Source organism: Mobula hypostoma, chromosome 4, assembly GCF_963921235.1.
Source record: "Mobula hypostoma chromosome 4, sMobHyp1.1, whole genome shotgun sequence".
In the NCBI taxonomy this organism is placed as follows: domain Eukaryota; kingdom Metazoa; phylum Chordata; class Chondrichthyes; order Myliobatiformes; family Myliobatidae; genus Mobula; species Mobula hypostoma.
In genome coordinates this window covers 163,357,639-163,370,720 of record NC_086100.1, presented here as the reverse complement: position 1 = coordinate 163,370,720, position 13,082 = coordinate 163,357,639, and the positions used below count along the sequence as shown (strand labels likewise).

The window sequence follows — 13,082 nt, the reverse complement described above, 5'->3', positions numbered from 1 at the left end:
TTTTTCTTTTGATTTGACATGATGCACAATGTTTTGTAGATTAGCTCAAAAATCCTACTTCAATACATTTTAAATTTAGAAAATGAGAAAGTAAAATGTGACAATAGTTATGGGGACTGAATACTTTTTCAAGGCTCTGTATCTTAAATGTGGTCATGCTGAGAAGTTACAAAATAATGGTTGCAATTTACATTGGATGCTTACTTATGAAGTATTCAAATTCCCGTCCTTCAAAAACTCAATCTCTTTAGCATTCACTCAATTACAGTTAGTCATCAACAAGCAGCCTGTTTTTTGATCTTGTATTGATCAGGAAGCTGGAAACTCAATTCAATACTTGGTCAGTGTAATGGTATAAGATTATTTTTTGTTATCAGAGTTGAACTGTGACTGAGCAATTGCCCACATCATCAATACTTTTAAACTTTGCAGTCTCAGAAAGTATAGATTTCATCACTTCCAAAGTTTAATGAAAAAAGTGACAATAATAAACCAGAAACTGTACAACAGAAAAGTCCCAGACAGATCACAGCAATATCAACCAAGATCTGATACACAGCCACATAAGGAAATAAAAATTGTAGAAGACGAGCAATTGCTCAAGTACATCCTGTTCTCAAAGGACAGGGCAAATCCAATATGACTACTACCCAATTAATTTGCACCCTAATACAGGTGTCCCCCGCTTTTCGAACATTCCCTCTATGAAACCTTGCTGTTACAAAAGACCTACATTAGTTCCCTGTTTTCGCTAACAGAAGGTGTTTTCACTGTTACGAAAAAAGGCAGCGCACGATAAAGGCAGCGCGCTCCCCAAGCAGCCAAGCTCCTCCCCCAGAACTGCATTCTAGCCGGCATTGCTTAAACATATGCCTGTGAGCAGCCGTTAGCAAGATGAGTTCTAAGGTATTGGAAAAGCCTGGAAGAGCTCATAAGGGTGTTACACTTAGCTTAAAACTAGACATAATTAAGCGCTTTGATCATGGTGAATGAAGTACGGACAAAGTGAGTTTGACTTGTGGAAGTTGACGAAGATGATGTTGAAGATGTTTTGGCATCCTATGACCAAGAACTGATAGATGAAGAGCTGGTGCAACTGGAAGAGGAAAGGGTAACAATCGAAACCGAATGCAGCAGCGAACGGACCGGAAGTGAAGTCATCCAGGAACTGAACGTGAAGCAACTGCGTGAGATTTTTGCTGCAATTATTGCAGAAAAGTACAACTTTAATTTTGAAAGGGTACGTAGGTTTAGGGCATATTTGCAAGATGGTTTGAGTGCTTACAAAGAACTGTATGATAGAAAAACGCACGAGGCTAGCAGTCAAGCACACTGTCGTTTTTCAAGCCTTCCACATCAGCCACAGCAGACGATGAACCTCGACCTTCGACATCGAGGCAGGCAGACATAGAAGAAGATGACTTGCCTGCCCTGATGGAAACAGACGACGATGAGATGACATCCCAGTGCCCCACCACCCCAACCCCCTGACCGATACATTGCCACGGAGAATGCAGCAGTAGCCAGGACGCACCCAGCACATCTTTAAGAAAAAAGCCGAAATAAACAAGCTAATTAATTAGGTAATGTCAGCCCAGATCAGAGGCGATTGCACAAAAAAAAAGGTTGTTGGAATTCAATCATCCTAAACTCAGGACATTGTCAATGAGCTTCTTTGCATTGTAAGGTCAGAAGTGGGGATATTTGCTGATTGCCCAAATTGGCTACAGGTGCCTGTGCTGTAACTGTCCTGCAACTGTTTGGTAAGAATAACTATACTATAACCTTTGATGTAACTGATGCTCTCAACCCTTTCTTAATATCATATAGGGTAAATCAAACAGGCTGAAGTAATGTTGTGATCAGATTCAGGATTCAAGATTCAAAAAACTTTATTGTCATTCCAACCGTACATCAGCTCTGCAGGGCAGAATGAGACAGCGTTTCTCAGGAGCAGTGCAATCATAACATAACAAACGCAACACTAAGTAATAAACATAACAATAAATAGTAAATCACAACAGTCATATGTCAGTTAAAATCAAGTTATAAGTGTCCAGTGTAAGTTAAAAGCGTCCAAAGCAGAGTCAGGTAGAGCAGTTATTTTGCAGTCTGACTGCCTGTGGGAGGAAGCTGTTTAGTAGCCTTGTGGTTTTAGTTTTGAAGCTCCTGTAACGTTTGCCTGCTGGCAGAAGAACAAACAGTTCATCAAGGGGGTGTGAGGTGTCTTTAATGGCTGACTTGAACCAAACCTGACATTCAATTGCCCTGCATCTTCACTCCTAACAGAGCACTTTTTTTGTTCTTCATTCCATAACATAGTCAGTACAGTTCAGCACAGCAACATAACCAGCTGGCCTAGCTTAATTCTTGTGATGATATAAATATGATCAGAACCAGGCACTGCTGGGTCTCATCAGACCAAGTGAGTTATCCAGACTCTAAGCCGAAGGCTGCATTCTATGGTAGTGGTGATCTCACTTGCCACACTATCAGGTTATTACCTACAGTCATCAGGCTCCTGAACTAGCGTGGATAACTTCACCACTACTCTGAACTGATTCTACAATCTATAAACTCACTTTCAAGAACTCTTTCCAACTCATGCTCTCAATTTTCTTTGCATAATCTGTCTTCTTTTGCACACTGGTTGTTTGTCAGTCTTTGTGGGCTTATATATCATTTTGCATAAAATTCTATTGTATTTCTTTTTTCCTGTAAATGCCTGCAAGAAAATGAATCTCAAGGCAGAATATGGTAACATATATGTACCTTGATAAATTTTACTTTGAACTTTGCCATGGCTGGATAGAGATCATCTGAACAGTCATAATTCCTGTATTCTTAAGGTGCCCTAATTACATAATGAAGGCTCCATTCTGAAATCTGGCTTATTTTAAGCCAATGGAACAGAATTTTAGAAGTGAAGTACAACATGCACAACTTTTACAGTTACCTATTTAGGCCACGTGACGAGAGGACAAACTATTTTTGTTCCTATTGTGCAAACAATTTAAAATGTGTCCCTCACACGTATGGGGGAAAAAAAGCTGACTTTAATACAGACTGGTAGTACACCTAATAAACAGAAAAGTACTCTAATGCCAAACTCTGGGCCATATCCACACGTTTGACCCATGTAATCCACTATTTAAATTGCGTAACAAGATTTCTACCTAAACCCATTACATCCTTTTAGAGCTCATGGATAAACTTTCTCTGCAATAAACTACTTAAATTCCTCAGTGGTATAATACATTCAAGAGTTTATCTTCGAGTCTAAACAATTTACTTAAATAGGACCAGCAAAAAATGTTCACTGCCCACATTAAGGATGTTCTTTCCATACCGGTAAAGGAACCAAGCATTATTTGGAAAATATGGGTCATGCATGCTAGACTAAAAAACTTGCACTTCAAACAGAGATTTTTGCTTAGCAGGGGAAAGGACAGGTGGGTGGAGCTGAGTCCACAGCCAGATCAGCCATGATCTTATTGAATGTCGGAACAAGCTTAATGTGCCAGATGGTCTACTCCTATTTCTTACGCTGTTATGTACAACAAAACAAAACCTTTATGATATTTCAGGAGGAGTTCAGTTTAGTAGCAAGTTTACCATTTCCAGTTTTTAGTCGCTGTCCTAATTATATTATGGTGCACCTCGGCACAACAACAGAAATAGCTGCTTACCCCCCAAACCAACTAAAGGAAAACAGAAGCAATAATGAGGACTTTACTCCTTCATCTCCTTAATAAAAGCTTTCGGAGTATGCTTAATACAATTGTTTCCTGTTAATTCAAAAGAAAGTCTTTTTTTTAATATGGAACAAGGCTCATAACCCCTTAGCGTGAAGGCATACTACATAGTATTTCCGTCACTGCTACTACAACTAAGTTTAATGGAGAACGACTGCCAGTACATTGGGGTAACTTTGAAGGTATGAGTCGTGAATTAGCTAAGATAGACTGGCAAATGACACTTAAAGGATTGACGGTGGATATGCAATGGCAGGCATTTAAAGGTTGCATGGATGAACTACAACAATTGTTCATCCCAGTTTGGCAAAAGAATAAATCAAGGAAGGTAGTGCACCCGTGGCTGACAAGAGAAATTAGGGATAGTATCAATTCCAAAGAAGTAGCATACAAATTAGCCAGAGAAAGTGGCTCACCTGAGGACTGGGAGAAATTCAGAGTTCAGCAGAGGAGGACAAAGGGCTTAATTAGGAAGGGGAAAAAAGATTATGAGAGAAAACTGGCAGAGAACATAAAAACGGACTGTAAAAGCTTTTATAGATATGTAAAAAGGAAAAGACTGATAAAGACAAATGTAGGTCCCCTGCAAACAGAAACAGGTGAATTGATTATGGGGAGCAAGGACATGGCAGACCAATTGAATAATTACTTTGGTTCTGTCTTCACTAAGGAGGACATAAATAATCTTCCAGAAATAGTAAGGGACAGAGGGTCCAGTGAGATGGAGGAACTGAGCGAAATACATGTTAGTAGGGAAGTGGTGTTAGGTAAATTGAAGGGATTGAAGGCAGATAAATCCCCAGGGCCAGATGGTCTGCATCCCAGAGTGCTTAAGGAAGTAGCCCAAGAAATAGTGGATGCATTAGTGATAATTTTTCAAAACTCGTTAGATTCTGGACTAGTTCCTGAGGATTGGAGGGTGGCTAATGTAACCCCACTTTTTAAAAAAGGAGGGAGAGAGAAACCGGGGAATTATAGGCCGGTTAGCCTAACGTCGGTGGTGGGGAAACTGCTGGAGTCAGTTATCAAGGATGTGATAACAGCACATTTGGAAAGCGGTGAAATGATTGGACAAAGTCAGCATGGATTTGTGAAAGGAAAATCATGTCTGACGAATCTCATAGAATTTTTTGAGGATGTAACTAGTAGAGTGGATAGGGGAGAACCAGTGGATGTGGTATATTTGGATTTTCAAAAGGCTTTTGACAAGGTCCCACACAGGAGATTAGTGTGCAAACTTAAAGCACACGGTATTGGGGGTAAGGTATTGGTGTGGGTGGAGAATTGGTTAGCAGACAGGAAGCAAAGAGTGGGAATAAACGGGACCTTTTCAGAATGGCAGGCGGTGACTAGTGGGGTACCGCAAGGCTCAGTGCTGGGACCCCAGTTGTTTACAATATATATTAATGACTTGGATGAGGGAATTAAATGCAGCATCTCCAAGTTTGCGGATGACACGAAGCTGGGTGGCAGTGTTAGCAGTGAGGAGGATGCTAAGAGGATGCAGGGTGACTTGGATAGGTTGGGTGAGTGGGCAAACTCATGGCAGATGCAATTTAATGTGGATAAATGTGAAATTATCCACTTTGGTGGCAAAAATAGGAAAACAGATTATTATCTGAATGGTGGCCGATTAGGAAAAGGGGAGGTGCAACGAGACCTGGGTGTCATTATACACCAGTCATTGAAAGTGGGCATGCAGGTACAGCATGCGGTGAAAAAGGCGAACGATATGCTGGCATTTATAGCGAGAGGATTCGAGTACAGGAGCAGGGAGGTACTACTGCAGTTGTACAAGGCCTTGGTGAGACCACACCTGGAGTATTGTGTGCAGTTTTGGTCCCCTAATCTGAGGAAAGACATCTTTGCCATAGAGGGAGTACAAAGAAGGTTCACCAGATTGATTCCTGGGATGGCAGGTCTTTCATATGAAGAAAGACTGGATGAACTGGGCTTGTACTCGTTGGAATTTAGAAGATTGAGGGGGGATCTGATTGAAACGTATAAGATCCTAAAGGGATTGGACAGGCTAGATGCGGGAAGATTGTTCCCGATGTTGGGGAGGTCCAGAACGAGGGGTCACAGTTTGAGGATAGAGGGGAAGCCTTTTAGGACCGAGATTAGGAAAAACTTCTTCACACAGAGAGTGGTGAATCTGTGGAATTCTCTGCCACAGCAAACTGTTGAGGCCAGTTCATTAGCTATGTTTAAAAGGAAGTTAGATATGGCCCTTGTGGCTACAGGGGTCAGGGGGTATGGAGGGAAGGCTGGGTTCTGAGTTGGATGATCAGCCATGATCATAATAAATGGCGGTGCAGGCTCGAAGGGCCGAATGGCCTACTCCTGCACCTATTTTCTATGTTTCTATGTTTCTATAAAATGTAATGAAACACAATGAACACACCAAGTTAAACTTGCCTATTTTTTCAGTTAGTCCTTGTCAATACATACATCTACAAAAGCAAACTAGCTCTTTAAATGAACTCTACAGATGTAGGTTTACATCTGTAGTAGCTAAAGCAGCTGTCATTTGGCACATGCTCTTTGAAAGTTTGTAAAAGTGGACATGTTACAGCAATGCATGAACATGCTTAAAGCTGATCACTATACATACAACAGGTCAATATTTTGTACTTTTAAATTTAACATATTACAGATTATAAAGCCACATTAAAGTTTGTTTTGGCAAGATGTTATTTACTATTTGCTGTAATTTTGTTAAGAGATCAAATTCATTACCTTTACTCTCTGAATGAGACAAAGGAGGGCAATCGTTTCAAAATATATTGCACAATGTTCAATATTTGACAAAGTTAACCGATAGAAATTCTTTCGACTTTTAAGATCTTCAGACAATGGAGTTATAAAAGACATTAATCACATAGCACTAATTCAATTTCCACAGCTTGAAAGCAGGCTGTTCTTTTGAAGTGGAAGTTAACTATTTTAATTTGAAAGTCTTCTAATGAATATAATCAAAATAACAAACTAGAACACTCTCGACCCTACATGGTTTCTACATTGACAAGACTGATTTTGCACAGAATGTCAAAAAAAGAATCCAGTGCAGGACAGGAAGTCAGATGCACCAAACTTTAATGTCTGTTCAAAGTAATTTGAGTTATGCCAAGCACACAACCGGCAGTTGCATATTTAATTCCTAGCTGCCAGTCAGCTCTATTTAGTCCATATTTTATGGCATAGATTCAAACCAAATCACCTTTTTTGTATATTTTATTAATACATTCTATTTTAATATATAAAAAGTGGCCTTACCTTCTTTAAATAAGATTAATCCTGAAGCGATAGCTCCATCTAATGTACTTGTTGATTCAATTACCTTAGTGAGGAGGAAATTAAGAGGGAGAGGTTAAAAATCTACCTTGCTGAAAACAGTGTATTCATTGTAATTTAATTCTAATTAATTTTAAACAGATTTAATCTTGAGACCGTCTCTTAATCCCCATGTTTATGCAGCAAGGAATAGAACCATTCATACTTTGAAGGACCTAAAATTGATAACAGATCCATACTGAGTGAGATAATTTCTGTAGGGCTCAGTCAACTTCTGGATTTCTTCTTCTGGTCCAACCCTACTAGAATTGGTTACATAATCAGAATTAAACAAATCCAGGATTCAAAAATTAATCTTAGTAATGTGTAAAGACTGGAATGTAATTTAAAAGTAATTCTTGCTCAAATGTCCTTCAGGGAAAGAAATTTGCTATTCTTTCCCACTCTGGTTATCTCAACACCCAATCAATGTGATTGGCTTTACTACTTCCTCAGTTCAGGGAGGATTAAGATGCATAACAAATAGAAGGATTTCCAGTGATGCCCAAATCCAATGAACAAATAAATAGAAGAACACAATATTCAGAAGATTAGTGTTTGGGTTGTGGTATTCTTCACGGTTGAGCAAATATTGACATTTAACCAGAAATGCACATGCTCTTAATATCGATCACCTCAGGTACCTCCCTTAAACTGTCTATGGAACCATGTCTGACTGAGTTCACCATATCAAAAGGAAAATGGCAAACAAAATGAGAAAATTGAAACTCTAAATTAATAAAGGAAAAAAATTGTATTATTTTACATTGCTTTCCCATCATTATTCATTTCGCACCATTTTACGATTTATAGTACTTTTATGTCTTTGCTTTGTACTGCCGCTTTCATGTCACAAGGCAGTTAATAATCCTGATTCTAATTCTCAATTAAAATGTTTAATAACTTTACCAACCATAATTTGTCACTGCCTCTGCTGGCTAAAACAATTTATTTTGCCTTCTTTCTGAAATAAGACAAGCTTTAGATTAATTAGAGCTTGCCTTTATATGTCCATGATAAACAAACCCTATTTCCATGCAATTTTTATCAAGTAAATCATGAAGACATCACAAGTTTTAAGGAATAAACCTTGATGTGTAGAAGGTTACACTAGCTACAGTGTCACAGTTCCCTCCAACTCAGACTCCTGGTGCTTCCCCATACCGGTCTCTTAGCTCCCAATTTAATTCTTCCTGCAGTAAGGAATAAAAATATTAGGCAATATCTTCCTGCCTTACTGAAGGCCAGCACATCAGCCTAGAGAACTGGAGCTACTGTCAGCTGAGCTGTGGAATTGTATCTCAGCTAGAAGGAGCAATTCAAAATAGAATAGATTTTTTTTTTGTCCAAGAGACTCATAATCCATCCACTGCGGAGATGAGTTCCACTACATGCAGTTCCTTACTGAACAATAATCAGCAGAGAGGAAGTGGAGATGGCAGAAAATCTAAGGTCTAGTTGGCAAAGCAAGGAATTGGGACATGACAGATTTGGTTTAAATCCTTAAGTTGGTATGATCAGCTGCCTTCTCTCCTGCCCTGCTTTCCAAGAGCACTCCCTCCATGTAACCTCTCAGCACTCAGAGGCAAAATGTTTTAATTTTGCACCACTTAAAAATATCTGCCTTTCATTTTTATTGGAAGTCCAAATCTATTTTAAATTGTTAGTATTTGGAACACTATGATTTTCTATTGCAAAATTTAAAATATGTACCAGCTCTCATACTTGCATGTATTTTCTTTTTGCAGAAATATTAACTTTACCAGTAACATCTTAATATACTGATTGCTTGCAAAGATCTATCACTTCATACTCCTCTATAATGACTACACCCACCATACCTCTCATTTATCAACCAATGCTCTCCCCACACTTTCCAAGTGCAAGTTTGCTAAGATTTTCCCCCCATTCTTTGGACCATGAATTCATAGCATGGCTTACGTCTAGTTATAACAAGAATACAGTGGCACTGTTATGAAAAACGCTTTTCTGGGTCACCTTGGGGGATAGTTAATATTCAGTTATGGGGCTGCAATCATGTACTCACCCAAATGTGTCACAGTATCCTCAAATTATCAGAACCAGACGATGGCTGTTAATATCTCAGTAACTTAGTTTTAAACCCTGCCCTTCTCTCCACAGACTAAAGAAATATTTTTATTGCTACAGAAAATTACCTCCTATGCTTGTGTTGACTAATCCTTCATTTAAGTTCATCCCTTTAGCAATTCTAAAATAGTGACAGTCCAGGTTTCATCATATCATGCTGTACCACAAAACTTGAAATTAAAAAAGGTGCTATTTCCATGTGATTGAATATCAATCTGTGAAAATTACTTTCTCTTTCAATCACTTTTCCTTCTATTATTCTATGAAAATGGTTATTTTCTCCATACAAGCACATGCAAGATAGTAACCTCTCAGACTGGCTGCTCTACATATTATAAAGGAAGCTGGACCTGTCTTGATTGCACTTTGTTAAACCAGCAAACCTCTGGATAACAAGCTGCTTTCTTTTCCTCCCTCAGCTCTCAGAAACCATTACCCTGGTTAATGCCAGCACAAACCAAGAATCAAAACTTGTTTTGCTCCTAATGTATGGGTTCAACTACCTGAGCACATCAGTAAAACAGCTGGATTTTAAGTTTCACAGTTTCTTAATTTTAAAAATTATATAAATCTACTTACTTGCATTAGCTCATCAACCGTTCTATTTGGAAATATTTCTGTCAGTTTTTGTAATTTTGTATCTGTACTGATCTCCAAATCAGTGTTAAAATGAGATGAGTTGCTGCAGTTTAAGGATGACCCATTTGCTTCTGGCAAAACATTTTCAGACGGAAAGTCATCAGCACCATTTCTGAAAGTTAAATGGTGTACATAAGTGCATAAATTTTATACAGGTTTGTACAATAACGATAAAGAGACACAGAGGCTCTCCATTATCATACATCAACTCAATTTTCCTGCCCTACCTTCAAACGTTTTACTTCACTTCGTACTAAACAACAGGTCTCAATCTGAAATGCACTCAACGAACAAACAGCCTACTGGCGCAGAAAGTCAGACATACAAATAAACATGTTTCTAAAATCAGTAAGCTTTTTTTTTGGAAATGGCGAAAATGAGTCCACATGAATTATTACTGAGTTTAATCTGGTAGAATACCTGTCCCTGGCATGTGGATGTACCTTAGAACTTCAAAAGGAGGGGAATGGTAATTTTGAATTGGGATACTAGCAGACAGCTAATCTATCCCTAACCTAGTGCCAACTGTATCTTGCAGTGTTTCAGTGTGAGTCTCTTCTGTCAAATCGATGGATGGAAACCAATGTATAAATCATTTACAGTACAGTAAAATGAAAACTTTCTAACTTCTCAACGAGCATAATTTAGTAAACAGTTTCACAAAATACTATTTCTCCTACATTTACCCTAAAAGGGCGGCATGGTAGCATAGTGGTTAGCACAATACTTTACAGTATAGGTGCCCTGGGTTCAACTTCCACCGCTGCCTGTAAGGAGTTTGTACATTCTCCCCGTGGGTTTCCTCTTGGTGCTCCGGTTTCCTCCCAGTCAAAAGACGTACCAGTTGGTAGGGTAATTAGTCATTGTAAATTTTCCCATGATTAGGTTAGGATTAAATCAGGGGATTGCTGGGCGATGCGGCTCAAAGGACCGCTATATCTCAATAAGTAAATAAAATGGCCATCTGCTGCCATGAGTTTAACATTTAAATGATCAGTACCATCATTAAAAATCAAAACCAAATCACACCCTGAACCCTAATCAAAATATAACACCAAATACTTGCTCACCATGAAGTCAATTTAGTAGTTTATAAATTTCAATACATATCTAGCTATCCCAACTTTTACCATGCATTTATAATATCAATATAATATTTGTGAAGGAAGGTAATATAAGGAAGTATAGTGCAACATGATACTATAAAATCTATTTTTTCCCACGACTACCATTTGATTACTAAAGGAACCCTTGTAAACGTGTATGGCTTAATCTTTAGGCTTTCATATTATTATTTAAATATTAGTTTACCTTTTTTCCTATCACAGTACAACCACGTATTTACCAAGATCCTTATTCTTTAATAACCTTCTTTACTAATCACTTAAAAATAATTTATGTACATTAGACAGTAATTATATTCAGATTCCCCATCCAATCAAATGGAAACTGTGGATATTCCCTTCCCTGTTCTCTCTTCTAGCAGTTGTTTGCACAAGTAGAATTAACTGACACCATCAAATCAAAAACACATGACTACATAAACACATAGTTCAAAAGAACTAGGCCAAGAAAGCCACATGGCTCTTCAAACCTGCAGCATCATTCAATAAGATTATGGCTGAATTTACCTTGAGACCTAGTTTACCTGGACTAAAGACCATAGCTAACCCTCCAGTGCTTTCAAAAATTCACAATCCTCAAAATAAAATCATCAATTTTTAATATACATTAACAACCTAAGGGGATCGACTGTAGTGTATCTAAGTTTGCTAATGACACTAAATCGAGTGGAAAAGCAAATTGTGCAGAGGACATGGAGAGTCTGCAGAGAGATATAGGTAGGTTAAGTGAGTGGACAAGGGTCTGGCAGATGGAGTAGAATGTTGGTAAATGCGAGGTTATCCACTTTGGAAGGAAAAATGGAAGATCAGATTATTATTTAAATGGTAAAAAATTGTAGCATTCTGCTGTGTAGAAGGACTTGGAAGTGTTTATGCCTGAATCGCAAAAGGTTGGTCTGCAGGTGCAGCAGGCTATCAAAAAGGCAAATGAATGTTGGCCTTCATTACTAAAGGGATTGAATTTAAGAGCAGGGAGGTAATGCTGCAACTGTAGAGGGTACTGGTGAGGCTGCACCTGGAGTACCGCATGCAGTTCTGGTCTCCTTACTTGATGAAAGATATACTGTCTTTGGAGGCGGTGCAGAGGAGTTTCACCAGGTTGATTCAAGAGATGAGGGGGTTAGACTTTGAGGAGAGATTGAATCATCCGGGACTGTACTCACTAGGATTCAGAAGGTTGAGAGGAGATCTTATAGAAATACATAAAATTATAAAAGGGATAGATAAGAGGCAGGAAAGCTGTTTCCACTGGTAAGTGAGACTAGAACTACAGGATATAGCCTCAAGATTCGGGGAAGTAAACTTAGGGCAGAGATGAGGAGGAACTGCTTTTCCCAAATAGTGGTGAATCTATGGAATTCTCTGGCCAGTGAAGCAGTGGAAGCTACCTCAGTAAATATATTTAAGACAAGGTTGGATAGATTTTTACATAGTAGGGAAATTAAGGGTTATGGGGAAAAGGCAGGTAGGAGGAAATGAGCCCATGGTCACATCAGCCGCAATCGTATTGAATGGCGGAGCAGGCTCAACGGGCCAGATGGCCTACTCCTGCTCCTATTTCTTATGTTGTTAATCTAGAGTTACACAATCCACAAGTTGTCAGCATCAACCCCACTTTCATAATCTTACATTTTACTAAAATCTCTTATTTAGAAAAAAAAAGCTCCTATTAAGCACAGCATAACATTTTCTTGTAAATCAACCAACTGAAGCACCTGTAACTACTAACTGAGTGACCATTCACTGAATTGCTTTAAAGGAAAGTACATGGGGTTCCAGGCATGATTCAACCAATGTCCTGTACAATGTTAGGTATACTTTCTATTTCTTTTGTATTTTAGTATTAGGAGGCATTGGGTTTTAACCAGTGCAAAATGACTAATTTTGCAGATGGCTGTCTTGGTAATTCTTTCTCTCCTCTGCGTCCAGCTGAATACTAGTCTGTACGTTTTACTATGGCAAGGGCTGACACTAGGCAAACACTTCATTGTCAACTCATCACATACTCACAACAAACTCACTCTAAAAAGAAAATCCCCATTGTTAAATGTCTTCAGAAAGTTGCGGTTCTTGGCCTGCTTCACAATTTTTAATCATGTAATAATTACGTAAACAGAGAGGA

General features: G+C 38.6%; 1 protein-coding gene across 3 annotated transcripts in view; it reads right to left on the bottom strand.

Annotated features, from left to right (window-relative positions):
- Positions 1-13,082, bottom strand: part of LOC134345728 (SWI/SNF-related matrix-associated actin-dependent regulator of chromatin subfamily A containing DEAD/H box 1-like) — an 83,960-nt gene that overhangs the window by 59,218 nt on the left and 11,660 nt on the right. For all 3 annotated transcript variants that reach the window (XM_063046852.1, XM_063046855.1, XM_063046854.1), the window contains exons 3-4: positions 9,777-9,948; positions 7,032-7,095 (exon numbers count right to left, since the gene is read on the bottom strand). In XM_063046852.1, the coding sequence (XP_062902922.1) occupies positions 7,032-7,095; positions 9,777-9,948 (236 nt within the window). The remainder of the gene's footprint in view (positions 1-7,031; positions 7,096-9,776; positions 9,949-13,082) is intronic.